This window comes from Macaca fascicularis, chromosome 10 (assembly GCF_037993035.2).
Source record: "Macaca fascicularis isolate 582-1 chromosome 10, T2T-MFA8v1.1".
Lineage (NCBI taxonomy): Eukaryota > Metazoa > Chordata > Mammalia > Primates > Cercopithecidae > Macaca > Macaca fascicularis.
This window is the reverse complement of record NC_088384.1, coordinates 92975483-92991446: the sequence shown is the minus strand read 5'-3', so window position 1 is coordinate 92991446 and position 15964 is coordinate 92975483. Positions and strand designations below refer to the sequence as shown.

Genomic DNA, 15964 nt, shown 5'->3' with positions numbered 1-15964 from the left:
GGACATGTATTATGGGGAAAACAAGTAAGCGAAGGGCCCTGTTGCCACCTCAAACATGGCTGTTGCAATGTGTGTTTAAGCTATAAACGGCTTGGGGATCGCATGCCTAGCACTTCTAGCCACCCCTCCTCCAAGCTCAACACCTGAACCGCTGAGCCCTTTGAGAAGCCAGTGGGGTTTGCCTTGCTGTCCCATTATTTGTCCTCATGGTCAGGAAAACTCAGCGTGTGATCTGGCAACAACATCAACTGCCACATAACCAGATGCTAGAAAGCTTCCATGATGGAGACTGGGCACGGTGGCTCATGCCTGTAATCCCAGCACATTGGGAGGCCAACATGGGCAGATCACCTGAGGTCGGGACTTCAAGACCAGCCTGGCCAACATGGCAAAACCCCATTTCTACTAAAAATACAAAAAAAATTTAGCTGAGTGTGGTGGCGCATGCCTGTAGTCCCAGCTCCTTGGAAGGTTGAGGCAGGAGAATCGCCTGAACCCAGGAGGCGGGGGTTGCAGTGAGCCAACATTACGCCACTGCACTCCGTCCTGAGCGACAGAGTGAGACTCTTTGACTCAAAAAAAAAAAAAAAAAAAAAAAAAGGCCGGGCGCATTGGCTCACACCTGTAATCCTAATATTTTGGGAGGCCGAGGCAGGTGGATTGCTTGAGGTCAGGAATTCAAGACCATCCTGGCCAACGTGGCAAAATCCCATCTCTACTAAAAATACAAAAAAAAACATAGCTGGTTGTGGGGGCACACGCCTGTAGTCCCATGTACTTGGGAGGCTGAGGCAGGATACTCACTTGAACCCAGGAGGCAAAAGTTGCAGTGAGCTGAGATCACACCACTGCACTCCAGCCTGGGCGACAGAGCAAGACTCTGTCTCAAAACAACAACAACAACAACAAAAACTTCTATGATGGAATTCCAGATACCAGAGGGCCTGACAGATGTCTGGATGCTGAGGCCTTGAAGTTTACCTTCTTTTTATATGTTTATATCTGTATTTATTTATTTATTTATTTATTTATTTTACTTTATTTTTGAGACGGGTTCTTGCTCTGTTACTCAGCCTGGAGTGCAATAACATGATCACAGCTCAGTGCAGCCAGTCTCCTGGGCTCACACAATCCTCCTCTCTCAGCCTCCTGAGTAGCTAGGACTACAGGCATGCGCCATCATGCCCTGCTAATTTCTTTTGTTTATTTATTTATTTTTGTGGAGACAGGGTCTCACTATGTTGCCAAGGCTGGTCTTGAACTCCTGGTCTCGAGTGAGCCTCCCACCTCAGCCTCCACTGTTGACATTACGGGTGTGAGCCACTGCACTCAGCCTATTTTAAATTTTCTTTCTTTCTTTCTTTCTTTCTTTCTTTCTTTCTTTCTTTCTTTCTTTCTTTCTTTTTTTTTTTTTTTGACGGAGTTTCCTTCTGTCATCCAGTGGAATGGCATGATCTTGGCTCATAGCAACCACTCCCTCCTGGGTTCAAGCAATTCTCCTGCCTCAGCCTCCCAAATAGCTCGGACTACAGGTGTGTGCCACCATGCCCAGCTAATTTGCATTTTTTTAGTAGAGACAGGGTTTCACCATGTTGGCCAGGCTGGTCTCAAACTCCTGACCTCAAGCAATGCACCTGCCTTGGCCTCCCAAAGTACTGGGATTACAGGCATGAGCCACCGCACCTGGTCCAGCATGGGAGTTTTGATCTACTATTTCTCACCTGGGTCAGTTCACTCCTCCTTGGGCAACCTAGTGGTCCCTGTTCCGGGGAGGTCACCATGCTAATGCTGAACTTAGTGCAGACACTAAATCAACATAGTGCACTCTAGCCCAGAACTCCAGGGCTCAAGCCATTGTCTTGCCTCAGCCTCTCCAGTAGCTGGGACTATATGCGCTGCCACTGTGACCAGCAATTTGCCTTCTTGGCCAGACCTCATGCTGCCTGTTTCAGAACTGCAATAGTCATCCAGGAAACAATTTAAGTGTCCAATAAAAGGGGGAAAGGTGAGGTGATTCATGGAACATCATCAATTCAATGGATTATTTCTGTGTGTGTGTGTGTGTGTGTGTGTGTGTGTGTGTGTGTGTGTGTGTGTGTGTGTGTGTTTTGACAGAGTTTTCCTCTTGTTGCCCAGGCTGGAGTGCAATGGCATGATCTTGGCTCACCACAACCTCCACCTCCCGGGTTCAAGCCATTCTCCTGCCTCAGCCTCCTGAGTAGCTGGGATTACAGGTATACACACCACCACGCCCGGCTAATTTTTTTGTATTTTTAGTAGAGATGGGGTTTCACCGTATTAGCCAGGATGGTCTTGATCTCCTGACCTTGTGATCCGCCCGCCTCAGCCTCCCAAAGTGCTGGGATTACAGGTGTGAGCCACCGCGCCCAGCCCAGTGGATTATTTCTAAGTATGAAAGTGATGTTTGCAAAGAGCTTATAAATGTGTTATAAATGTGTGGGGATATGCTTCTGCTACCCTATTAAGTGAAAAAGCAGTACACAAATTGCATAGGCAGTAAGATTTCAGCTATGCAAATCAAACTTGAAATTAGCAAAGAGAAAATGATTAAAAGGGAATACACCCAGTCTTCACTGGGCTGACTGGCTCCCCTTTGAACCTCAGGTCAGTATAAGATGACCAGACACTCTCTGACATGTGCCGGAAGTTTTGATTTTCACTCTCTGAGATCTCTTCTTTCCCTTACTCTTGAATGGCTGGCAACTGCATTCTTCATTGAGAAAACAGAAGTGGGCCAGGCACTGTGGCCCGTAACTGTAATCCCAGCACTTTGGGAGGTCGAGGTGGGTGGATCACTTGAGGTCAGGAGTTTGAGACCAGCCTGCCCAACACGGTAAAACCCTGTCTCTACTAAAAATATAAAAGTTAGCCAGGCATGATGGCAGGCACCTGTAGTCCCAGTTACTTGGGAGGCTGAGGCAGGAGAATTACTTGAACCTGGGAGGCGGAGGTTGCAGTGAACTGAGATGGTGCCACTGCACTCCAGCCTGAGTGGCAAAGCGAGACTGCATCTAAAAAAAAAAAAAAATTCGCTAGGCATGGTGGTGGGCGCCTGTAATCCCAGCTACTCGGGAGGCTGAGGCAGGAGAATCACTTGAGCTCGGGAGGCGGAGGTTGCAGTGAGCTGAGATCGTGCAACTGCACTCCAGCCTGGGCGACAGAGTGAGACTCTGTCTCAAACAAACAAACAAAGCAGCAGCTGGGCACTGTGGCTCACACCTGTAATCCCAGCACTTTGGGAGGCCAAGGCGGGCGGATCTTGAGGTTAGGAGTTCGAGACCAGCCTGGCCATCATAGTCAAATTCTGTCTCTACTAAAAATACAAAAAAATTATCCAGGTGTGGTGGTGGGTGCCTGTAATCCCAGCTATTCGGGAGGCTGAGACAGGAGAATAGCTTGAACCTGGGAGGTGGAGGTTGCAGTGAGCCAAGATCACACCACGGCACTCCAGCCTGAGCAACACTCCGTCTCAAAAAAAAAAAAAAAAAAGCAAGGCCCTAACTATTCAGTGACTCCTTGAATAACTCAGTTTAGGCCAGGCACGGTGGCTCGGGGCTGTAATCCCAGCACTTTGGGAGGCAGAGGCAGGCGGATCACAACGTCAGGAGATCAAGACCATCCTGGCTAACACGGTGAAATCCCGTCTCTAAATTGGCCGGACGTGGTGGCGGGCACCTGTAATCCCAGCTACTTGGGAGGCTGAGGCAGGAGAATGGCGTGAACCTGGGAGGCAGAGTTTACAGTGAGCCAAGATTGCACCACTGTACTCTAGCGTGGGCGACAGAGCGAGACTCTGTCTCAAAAAAAAAAAAAAGAATAATTCAGTTTAAAGGCTGCCTCCTAGCTGGGTGCAGTGGCTCACACCTGTAATCCCAGCACTTTGGGAGGCCAAGGTGGGCTGATCACGAGGTCAGGATATCCAGACCATCCTGACCAACATGGTGAAACCCCATCTCTACTAAAAATACAAAAATTAGCTGGGCGTGGCGGCTCATGCCTGTAATCCCAGCTACTAGGGAGGCTGAGGCAGGAGAATCGCTTGAACCCAGGAGGCAGAGGTTGCAGTGAGCTGAGATTGCGCCACTGCACTCCAGCCTGGCAACAGAGCTAGACTCCATCTCAAAAAAAAAAAGGCTGCCTCCTCCAAGAGGCCTTCCTGACTCCCCTGTTTAAAGAGGTTTCCTGACCAGTTCCTCTAATTCTCCCATAGCCAGAGTTGCTTGTTTCTTTCATTTGTATAGTGAAAAAAAAAAAAAAAAAGAAAACAAAGAAAACAAAACAACTTTTGTCTAAAAGAAAAAAACACACCTCCTCTTGGAAACTTTCCAGGAGTGAGTCTCCATTCAGTTTTCATCACGTTGGTCAATTTAGCAGCTTGAATGGGAGAAATGAAACCTTTTTTCCACTTGGGTAATCAGCATCTTCACTTCTTATGTTGTATAATTCTTACAATGTAATGCTTCAGTCTTTTTTGAGTAGAGCTTTCTGCAGCACACACTATGTGCCTGCACTGGGCACTTCGCAGCCCAATTGGGTACCACAACAGGCTCTGGAATCAGGCAGTCCTGGGTTCAAGTCAATCCCGGCCCTTCTACTTCTGAGCTGTATAAGTATTGGTCATGCATTCCTGCTACCCAGTGCTACGTAACAAATGACCCCAAAACTTAGTGGCTGAAACAACAATATTTATTTTGCAGTTTGGGCGGGGTTGGTGAAACAGTTCATTTCTGCTCTACTTGTCCACTGGGGTGGCTCCAAGCCTGGGGGCTGAATCATCTACAGGCTCACTCTCTCACATGTCTGGTGGTTAGTGGGGACCAGAGCTGGAGTTGTTGGCTAGATCACCTTCGTGCGGTCTCCACATGAGGCCTGGGCTTCCTCCCATCATGGTGGGTGAGTGGCCAGAGAGAGGGAGAGAGAGAAAGAGAGAGAGAAACAAGCTGGGTGGAATCATGTTGCTTTTTATGACCTAACGTTGGAAGTCACAGATGAACACTTCTGCCATACTCTGTTGGTTGAGGCAGTCACAAGATCTGCTGAGATTCAAGGTGGGGGCACACAGACCGTGCTGCTCAATCGGAGGAGCATCAGTGACACATTGTAAGAAAAGCAACCGGGATGAGATACACCCTTTGGAAAATATTAATCAGCTACAAGAAGTATCTTCACCTTTTGGAGATCCTTTACTGAAATGTGGAGCATAGAGCCCGGCACGCAGAGAGAGGCCATATGTCACACAGCTGCAGGATGTGCTGGCAGCAAGGACGGTCACCCTGTCTACAATGTAGCCAGTTCTGGACTCTCAATAAGTCTCATCTCCTTTGTGGTATCCCTGGTCTGAACTGACCCTGAGTCCAGAGTCCCTACATCAGCCCCACCTAAACCCTCCCCACCAGGGCCCTGTTGTTCTCAAGGCTTCCCTGGGTCTGCAATATAGATTCTTGACTCCCCAAATCCAAAGAACATCACAGCAGGTGGGAGTCACAGGCCCCTTCCTGGCCAGCCATGAGTGTTGGGCCCAGAGAGGATACATGGTAGAGCCAGGACTCAGATCCCCGCCCTAGTAGAGAGATGCAGGCCACTTTAATCTCAGGACCACTGATGTGACCAAGGATGTGTCAGGAGTGGCTGAGCCAGCCTGGTCTGCTATGTCCCTGCATTCACACCACCCAACACCTCCAAGTCCATGTTCTGCATAGTGGGAGAAACTGAAGCATAGAGAGAGGACACGCTTTCCAAGAGCTTCACAGCACGTTTCTGTGCCAGACTAGATGCAGCCTGCTAGAGCCAGGGGCATCTGAGCTGGACGGATCCCGTCATCTGTTGCATTAGACCAGAGCAGCTGGGGACTCTGAGGCCCGGAATGTGGGAAGGCCTGCCCTGGGTCACTAGCCTGCGGCTCCCACATCCTTCTCCAACACTCCTGCCCCCCATGCCGTGCCATGCCACCCTGTTTGTGCTGAGTCTTTTGTGGTCCCCCACACACACTGTGTGCTCCACGAGGTCAGGCACTGACACGCCCACCACTGCGTCCCTCAGTGTACCTGGCGCCTGTGCAAACAGGGTTTGTGGACAGTCAGTGGGGGGTGAGGCGAGTTGGTGTCTTGCCAGGAAGGGTGGGGATGCCCCTGCGGAAGTATTTGCCAAGAGCCTGCTGAGTGCCCGCTCCTCACTTGGCCGCGTGGAGGGCACTTAGCGTTGGGGTGGAGGAGCAGTCACACGCCTGGATCCAGATGGAGTCACGCCTCTGGAGAGAGGGGATGCCCCAGGAGTGTATTCACTGCGTGTGGGGGAGGTGGGACAGAGACAAAGAAGTGGACCTGGTGCCTGCTGTGTCACAGGCAGGTGCAGAGGTGAAGGAAGGGGATTGGGGGAGGAAGAAGGAGAAAATGGGCAGGAGGAAGAAGAGGGGAAAGAGGAGGAAAAGGAAGACTTGGAAAAGGAGGGGGGAAGGAAGGGGAAAGGTGGGAGAAGAAGGAGGAAAATAGAGCAGGGGATAAATGGGAGGGGGAGAAGGGAACAGGAGGAGGAAGAGGCTGCAGAGGGGCAAAAACAGTCCTGCCCTCCTGGTGGCAAGGGGTGTGGGGCGTCTTGAGGCCGAGGGTCCATCTGTGGGGCAAAGGACTCAATCCAGCTCTGCCCTGCGGTGGCTCAGGGATGGGGCACAGCAGCCAGGTGGCGTGGGGGCTGGGGAAGGTGTGAGAGACACGGGAAAATCAACACGGCCAGGAGCCAAGGAGACGCCCAGACGCCCGGGAGGAAAGAAAACACACCCACCAGAGCTCAAGTCCTCCTGCGATGCTCCTGGTGGGGACATGTGGGGTCAGGGCAACCGTCCCAGCCCATGCCAGCCCCCACCGGGGCCAAAACCGCCTTCCAAAGCATCCGCTAGGCTGACATCTCGTAATGGGTCGCCTCCATTTTATTTTTGCATTTATTTATTTATTTATTTTTTTGAGATGGAGTCTAGCTCTGTCATACAGCCTGGAGTGCAATGGCGCGATCTCGGCTCACTGCAACCTCTGCCTCGCAGGTTCAAGCGATTCTCCTGACTCAGCTTCCCGAGTACCTGGGATTACAGGCATCCCCACCACGCCCGGCTAATTTTGTATTTTTAGTAGAGACGGGGTTTCACCATGTTGGTCAGGCTGGTCTCGAACTCCTGACCTCGTGATCCGCCCGCCTCGGCCTCCCAAAGTGCTGGGATTACAGGCATGAGCCACCGCGCCCGGCCACAGGTCGCTTCCATTTTAGCCTTACATAGCCTGAAACCCGGGTCGGGGGGCGCATGGGGAGTAATCTTCGCCGGTCAAGGTGCGCGAGCCAGACATGCACGCAGGGCTCCACGGTCCCTACCCCAGGGGAGGCAAGCTGAGGCAGGGGGAGCCCGAGCGCGCCCGGGAGGTGTGAGCTTTGGGTTCCATCGGCACCGTCTAGACCGTGAGCTTGGCGCGTGCACCCCGGGCTTCAGTTTACGCATCTGTGCGATGGGATCGCTGCTCCGGCGGTGCCGGCTGAGGGGGCGGAGTTCGCGCACGCTCTGCACCGGGCGAGGGGCGAGGCGCGCTGGGTGTGCATGGATACGGGCTCCTGCGAACTGAGGTCCGCGCGGCCTCGGCCCGGGAGTCCCGGCTCCCGCCGCTCTCGCGGGCCCTGCCCGGACGCCGGGCGCAGGGGCGCCTCCGCCGGGTGCGTTCCCCGGGCGGGCAGGGAAGGAGGCGGCGGAGCGGAGGAGGAGGGAGCCCGGGCAGCGGCTGCCCGCGCCCGCCTGACCCTCGAGGGGGTCGCTGTTGCCTCGCAGATCCCTCCCTCGCTCCCTGCTTGCGTCCCTCCCTCGCTCCCTGCTTGCGTCCCTCCCTGCCGCTCTCGCCGCGTCCGCCTTTTGTTCGTGGAACCGCGCGCCCCCGAGCCGAGGCGGCGGGGCGGGGAGCTGGCGGGGCTGCGCGGGGGGCGGGCCGCGCCGGGCGGAGCCGGGGCCCGGGCCGCAGCCGGACTCGGAGCCCGAGGGAGCGATCGGCGTGCGGGCGGCGGGGGCCCGGGCGCGCTCCGGGGGCGCGGCGAGGCCGAGGGGGCGGGCGCCGGGCGGAGCCGCAGCCGGAGCCGGGGCGCCTGGAGGCGGTCGGGCCGCACTCTCCGAGCCCAGAGCAGCGGAGAGACCGCGCGGCGGGGCTTGGGGCGGAGACGCGGTGTCGGGGCCGAGGTGGGCCGAGAGCAGCCGCAGGCCGAGCGGCCGGAGCCGCGCCGGGTCCCTCCCCAGGGACGTCGAGGCCGGGCGGGCCTGGGCCATGCGCGCAGCTCGCTGAGGCCGAGGGAGGCCGCGATGGAGGCGCCGGCGACCGAGCCCCCGGTCCGGGGCTGCGGTCCCCAGCCCGCGCCCGCACCCGCGCCCGCCCCGGAGAGGAAAAAGAGCCACCGCGCGCCGTCGCCGGCCCGGCCCAAAGACGTGGCCGGCTGGTCGCTGGCTAAGGGCCGCCGCGGCCCAGGCCCGGGCGCAGCCGTCGCCTGCAGCGCCGCGTCCTCCGCACGGCCGGACAAGAAGGGGCGCGCAGTGGCGCCCGGGGCACGGGGCGCGGGGGCGCGGGTGGCTGGGGTCCGCACCGGGGTCCGTGCCAAGGGCCGTCCGCGGCCGGGTGCGGGGCCGCGACCGCCACCGCCACCTCCCAGCCTCACGGATAGCAGCTCAGAGGTGTCGGACTGCGCGTCGGAGGAAGCGCGCCTGCTGGGCCTGGAGCTGGCGCTGAGCAGCGACGCCGAGTCCGCGGCCGGAGGCCCTGCGGGGGTCCGCACAGGGCAGCCGGCCCAGCCGGCGCCTTCGGCGCAGCAGCCCCCGCGGCCGCCCGCCTCCCCGGACGAGCCGTCGGTGGCTGCGTCGTCGGTGGGCAGCAGCCGCCTGCCGCTCAGCGCCTCGCTCGCCTTCTCCGACCTCACCGAGGAGATGCTGGACTGCGGGCCCGGCGGTTTGGTGCGGGAGCTGGAGGAGCTGCGCTCGGAGAACGACTATCTCAAGGTGGGGGCGCCCGGGGGAAAGGGGGACCGCGGGGGGCACCGGCTGTCACAGTCCCGCGGGCCTGAGGCACCAGCCGGCCCTCCTTCCCACTGAAGAATCCGGAGAAAGAGGCCCAAGCCCTGGGGACCACTCTGAGGTGGATCTGGGGCTCCCTCATTCCCCACCGCCTCAACTTTATTTGGGAAGCATGCTCCTGAAAAAGACCTTGGAACTGGCCACAGGGCCCTAACCTGGGAGCGGGGACTTGAGAAAACAGCTTTGGAGCGTTCTGGGGGGCGTTGCTGGGCTGGGGGTGGGTAGGCAGGGAAGGGATGGATCTCTGCCTTCAGCTGCCCAGAACCTCCACGCCCAGGCTCTCCTTCCTGGGACAAGATTGGTGGGCACCACCGCCAGGGAAGCCTGTGGCCATCCCCTGCCCAGGAGAGGCCTGAATGCCACCCTGAGTCGTTACCCAGGGCTTTCCCGGGCGCAGGCCTGTCTCTGCCTGCCTTTCTGGGCGGGTCCAGTTTGAAAGCATGACATCTGGGAACATCCCCTTGGCTGGAGTCCACTTCCGCCCAGCCTAACGGTCCCACAGCCTGGAGGATGATGTCGTGGGAGAACCGGTTCAGAGGCAGCTTCCTAAATCCCAGGGCTGTGTTTTGCCCTCCCTGGGGCAGACCTTGTGCACACAGCAGCTCCACTGGCCCCTCGTGGCCAGTGCCTTTCCATGTTCCCAGTGAGAGGAGGGTAGCTGCCCACCTGGAAGGGGCCTTCCCTGTGGCCATGTGGGGACCCCAGGGCTTCCCCCGGACAGCAGGCTTTGCCTTTGCTTTTTCAGTGGATGTGAGCACCTACTGGGTGCCGGCCAGGCTCCATCTGCGCGCTTCCTGGTGCTGTGGCAACTTTAGGGACAGCCCAGCTTGCACGTGTTGACCTCTCCCTGGGAGGCTAGAAGCTTCCTGAGCTCTCCTGCCACTGGCTGGGCACGGTTTTGGAGGAGGCTGAAATGTTGCCGACTCTTGACAGTGAATGGCCTGGCACAACACCCAGAGTGCCCCTGGCCGTGGCGCTCACAGCATGCTGCTGATTTATGTCTGCCCTGCAGCACTTAGCTTTTAACTTTTCCTTGTGGCTATTCTGGCCAAATGGGCTTCTCCCTCATTAGAGTGTTGGTGTCTTGCTCAACTGTGTCTCTGTCTCCCCATTTTCCCCGGGATCTGCTCTCCAGCTTGAGTTCTGTAAATGCTTGTAGTGTGGAAGGACAAGGTCTGTCTGAATCAAGAGACACCGTTCCCCAAGCCAGGCCTCAGTCTCCTCATCTGTTAAATGGGAGGATGTCTTCCCAAGGGCCTGGTTCGGTGTTGGCAACTGGGAGTTCAGTCGGCTCTTAGAGTCTTCAGAAGCTGGTGGTAAGGAGAGGGCAAGTGGAAGGTGAGGAGGAAGAGGGAGGCGACCAGCCAGGACAAGGGTCTTTTGCTCCTGCCCTCTTGGTGCTCTGAGCTGCTTCCAGTGAGTGCTGCCTGAATTGGCGTTAACCGAAACTCTGAGCTCCTCACCCCTGCCTCCCAGTTCCTGCTACTCACTCTGGTGAGGGGGGGATGGGTTGCAGAGCTTTGCTTCAGGGCTCCTAGGCACCCATCCCCATGGGCTCCTCTCCGTCCCAGGAAGTCATCAGGCTCCGACCCAAAGTCCATTTGAGGCACCCATGACTGTTTAAAGGGGAAAACAATCCCAGGAGGCTGGGGGTTGAGCCCGGGATCTCACAGGGGCCAGGGCCCAGCTGGGGACATCCCACATCTGGGCCAGCATGGAGCCATAATTTCCACTGTTCATTCAGTGGCTCAGGCTTCATGCTGCTGTTGGGTCTGGGGTCTGTCGCTTCCTGACTGCCTGATCTTTGGCAAGTTACTTAACAGCCCTGGACCTTAGATTTCTCATTTGTAAAAATGGGACAGTAACAAACGCTTTCCAACCTCAAGGGTTAAATGAGCTGATGCCTGCAAACGCCATTAGAGCACCTGGTATGTAGTAAGCCTCCGATCACTGCTCTTGTCAGTGGCATGGGACACGTTTCCATGTGCACCCAGCCTGTTCTCTTGTGGGTTCTGTGAGGGCAGAGTAGATCCTCTTCATCGCCTAAGGCAGGCTGGGCTCTTCCTCCCGGCCCCTCCTTGGTTCATTCGCCCGCTGTTTATTTAGAACCTGCTGTGTGCCAGCACAGATCTGGGATACAGCCGTGGACGAGAGAGGGTGAGGTGTCTGTTTTCGTAGAGCTTTGGGGGAGACCGGAATTAAACAATAGTCATACAAGAAATCACAACACAGATCATAATGAGGGTGAAGGGGACAGTTTGCCAGGAGCACACAAAGGTTGGGGCTGAGGTAAGAAGATTTCAGGCTGAGGGAAATTGGAAAGAGCTTGTTGAGTTCAAGAACAGCGCTGAGGCCAGAGAGGGGAAGGAGTGTGGGTGAGAGAGGAGAGCAAGGCCAGCCCATGCCACTTCTCACTGTGTATACATTTGGGTTAGCCCCTTAACTTGTCTGGATATCTGTGTATCCCAGCCGCCAGCCTCACAGAGGCAGGGTCAAAATCCAGAGATTGAACGTGGACCACAGAGGGGTTATTACTGGAGGTGTTGTTTTGTTTATTCCACAGATGGGAAAACTGTGGCCAGAGTGGGGAAGAGACTTGCTCCGGGTCCCAGAGCCGGGAATCTAGGCTGCCAGGGCTTGGAGTAAGCGTGTGTTAGACTCTTTTTTTTTTTGAGACGGAATTTCACTCTTGTTGCCCAGGCTAGAGTGCAATGGTGCACTCTCGGCTCACAGCAACCTCCGCCTCCTGGGTTTAAGCCTTTCTCCTGCCTCAGCCTCCGGAGTAGCTGGGATTACAGGCACGTGCCACCACGCCTGGCTAATTTTGTATTTTTAGTAGAGATGGGGTTTCTCCATGTTGGTCAGGCTGGTCTTGAACTCTGGACCTCAGGTGATCTACCTGCCTCGGCCTCCCAAAGTGCTGCGATTACAGGCGTGAGCCACCGCGCCCGGCAGCATGTGTTAGACTTGTTTTTTTTTTTTTTTGAGACGGAGTCTCTGTCGCCCAGGCTGGAGTGCAGTGGCCGGATCGCCGCTCACCGCAAGCTCCGCCTCCCGGGTTTACACCATTCTCCGGCCTCACCCTCCCGAGTAGCTGGGACTACAGGCGCCCGCCACCTTGCCCGGCTAGTTTTTTGTATTTTTCAGTAGAGACGGGGTTTCACCGTGTTAGCCAGGATGGTCTCGATCTCCTGACCTCGTGATCCGCCCGTCTCGGCCTCCCAAAGTGCTGGGATTACAGGCTTGTTAGACTCGATGTGTTTTCTGCCTTTCTGGACTACTTTGCCTCTAAGATGCGGAAACTGAGTACAAGGGAAAGGACTCCAAATCCCCAGAATGTCCCCTGCAGGAGCAGAGTTGAAGGAGGTCCCACCACGTCTGGTGGATGGCCCTGCTCAGGCTTACCTCCCCCTTGTAGGGGTCACTGGGAACTGTCTATTGGGAAGGACTCTTGGGTGATCTCCAGTCTGGTGTGGCCTGCTCTGGGGCCCAAGTGAGGAAAGCATAAATTGGGCAGCTGTCTCCCAGTGAGAAGATAGAAGGAGCTTCTACAGAGAAGGTAGTGAGCTTACTGTCACTTTAATTATTCAGAAAGAGGCCAGATGACCTTTCATGCTTGGATAAAGACAGAGGGTTTGTGGAATGATTGCTTGAGGAGGGTTCAGAGGGAGATTGATGTGGTGGCTGCAGCTGAGCTGCCTGACCTTGGGTCCCTTCTAGCCAAGGAAGTCTGAAGGTTATTAACTACTGAGGTTCCAGGATGCTAAGATGCAGCTTTAGCTGCAGAGCAGACACGTCACCTGTGACCTTCAAAGACCCGGTGATCTGAGGTCTTCCAGCCTTTCATCACCACTAACCGTTAAGCATGTACCATGTGACCAGGACATGTAGGAACCCACTGGGTGTGGATGGAGGAGTCTGAGAGTTGGAGCCTGAAGACCTGACTTTGAAACCTGACTCTCCCATTTACTGTGTGGCCATGGGCAAGTTACCTGGCTTCTCTGAGCTGCTTTTTTTCTCATCTATATAATAAAGGTGATGGGGCCTGGCGCGGTGACTCATGCCTGTAATGCCAGCATTTTGGGAGGCCGAGGCGAGCGGATCATCTGAGGTCAGGAGCTCAAAACCAGGCTGGCCAACATGGTGAAACCCCATCTCTACTAAAAATACAACAATTACCCAGGCGTGGTGGCACGCGCCTGTAATCCCAGCTACTCAGGAGGCTGAGGCAGGAGAATCACTTGACCGTGGGAGGCGGAGGTTGCAGTGAGCTGAGATCGCGCCACTGCACTGTAGCCTGGGAAACAGAGTGAAACTCTGTCTTAAAAAAAAAAATAAGTAAAGGTGATGGAACCTGCCCGGACAATCTCATATGATTGTCATCAGGAATCAGGGAAGTATGAATAGACAAGAAAACATTTTGCTAGCAGTGAAATCCCAAGTCACCTGAGGAATTGTTGTTATTCATAGCCAATGGGCAGACAGGAGGTCTGTGTCTGCATTCTTGGAGGAACTGGGAGAATGCAGGAGGGTGGATTTCCTTAGTTTTAGAATGTTGATACATCAGTAGCTGTCCCAAGGAGGATGGGAAGGTGTGATCACCTTCCCTGCCGTGTGTGTGGGCTCCCTCCTGGGTGATTCTAGATGTGAGTGTTTGAAGTGCAGCCAGTCTAGGTGTCAGCTCAGAAGGGCCTGGAGGAAGCACCTAATCCATCCCCGCTTGCCATTTTACAGATCAGTAAATGGAGGCTCTAAGTTACATAACCAGGATTCCAACCAGGTTGGTCTAACTCTGGGCCTGTTCTTTCTGCAGTGTGACCAGAGCAGTGAGCTTTTGGTTGCTAACTAGCGTGTCTAGGCTGGGACACAGGTTGGTGAGAGGAATCCTGTCATGGACCAGGCTCTAGGCTAAGGCATGCTGGGGGCCCGGAGCCTGGGGGAGGTGGGGGTTAGTGGAGGACGTTTGTGTGTGCACACGTGTGAGATTGTTCCTTCTTCTGTAACATGGGGGACAAGCATGCCCACCCGGGGCCGTGAGGACCCTTTTCAGTGTGAGGATGCAGATAGAGTGCACAGTGAATGTTAGTGTCCTTCCCAGTCATTGCCGTTCCCTTGTCTGTTTCTCCAGGCATTCATTCATTCATTCAACACATATTTCCCCAGTGGGTCCGGGGTACCAGGCCCTGTGCTGGGTGTCTGGACTCAGTGACCACGTAGTAGGCTTCTGCATGTAGCTCTTCTCTTCTCGGCTCCCAGGAGCTACAGGGGAGGACTCCAGTCTGTCACTGGGTGGAGGAGACAAGGTTACCACAGTCAGCAAAACTCTTGGCTGCTCCCTATCCTGAGGCCCAGCCTCAGCCTCCCAGGGGCCGAGCCTGTGTCCCTGGGCACACTCTCTCTTGTATATACAAATGCACATATATGTATTCACAGCTCAAGCTCAGAGACACACAACCACTGGCACATGTCTCACAGACCCATCCAGTGACTCGCTGGTGTTGGATGCTTTCGGAAGCACGCTTCCAGACATATTAGAGAGGATGCTCACTCAGAGAAGTGCACACACCCAAGCAGCTACACAACTCCCGTTCCATCACACCCACGCATCACCACACAGACACAATGGAGGCTGAGACCCTGTTGCAACCCCCAGGTCAGAAACACATCCTCATATACACGTCTTACACCCCCAGACACACCCGGATATGCCCCAGAGACTGACATCCTGCAGACACACTCAGACTCATCAGAAGTACACATGAAGGCGGGGATACAAACCCACGCAGACATTATACACACACACTAGCATCCACGGAAGTCGACACATCTACGCTTGCCAGGCTGGCCCAGGCACAAGCTCACCACCCAGGTACCTCCCCTGCCTCTTCCACAAAGAGAGCAGCAGAGACTTGCACACTTACCTGAGGCTTACAGACACCCACCAAGGGGACTCCCACGCAGACATTTACACACAGATAGCACACACAGTCACATGCACATCAGCAGGGACACGGCACAGTCTGGCATGCAAACATTAGGCATGTAGCATTTGCCAACAGGAGCCAGAGGCTCTCAAACCAGGGAACCTACACACACACACACACACACACACACACACACACACACACACACACACACACACACACACACACACGCGGGCTGTGACATCCACACACAGAAACAGGAAATCCTGGTCTGTGTCTCCCTGGAGCTAATGTGTACAAACTAAACTGTTTTTAGTGGCTCACTAGGCTTCCTTCCACAAGGCTGCTGGGAACACTGAGGAGTGTGGCCAGGGGCTTGACTTTGTAACCTTCTGGAGCTGGGGGTCCTGGGATCCTGGGTGGTGGGTGGTTGGGGGCTAGTAGGTCTTGAAGTCAGAAGAAGCTGCACTGAAGTCCCCCAGGTCCCTGATGCCCAGGGCCAGTGGGGCCGAGTGAAGTGGACTGATTGTCAGGCTGCCCACAGAAGAAACACTGCCCGGGGGCAACTCCCTTCTAATCTCCTTGGAATTTCCTGCTGGCCCTATCTCCCCCTGTTCCCTTGCTGGGGGTTGCGGAGGGCCATGCCACTCCCATCTGTAAAGGGTGCCCAGTTCTGGCTGGGGAATGATGGAGGCCAGGGTAGAGGTGGCTAGAGGAGGTATGGGAGCTCAGAGAAGGGGCTTGGCAGGCTTCCTGGAGAAGGAGGTGTCCTTGGAGCTGGGGAGTTAGCCTCAAGTGGCTGTCTCTGTGCCCAGCTCTTAGAACAGTGCCTGCCACGTTGTCGGAGCTCAATAAATATGTGTGCAATTAAGTGAAAGGCAGTAGGCAGGGCCTGGAGGTGGACCACAGGCTTGAAACAGAAAAGCTGGAGGGAGTG

General features: G+C 55.5%; 1 protein-coding gene across 1 annotated transcript in view; it reads left to right on the top strand.

Moving 5' to 3' along the window:
• The first annotated feature begins 8147 nt into the window (after positions 1 to 8147).
• MTCL2 (microtubule crosslinking factor 2) overlaps positions 8148 to 15964 on the top strand; it is a 91348-nt gene continuing 83531 nt past the window's right edge. Inside the window, exon 1 of the mRNA XM_005568939.5 lies at positions 8148 to 9028. Within this exon, the coding sequence (XP_005568996.3) occupies positions 8342 to 9028 (687 nt within the window). The 5' untranslated portion in view covers positions 8148 to 8341. The remainder of the gene's footprint in view (positions 9029 to 15964) is intronic.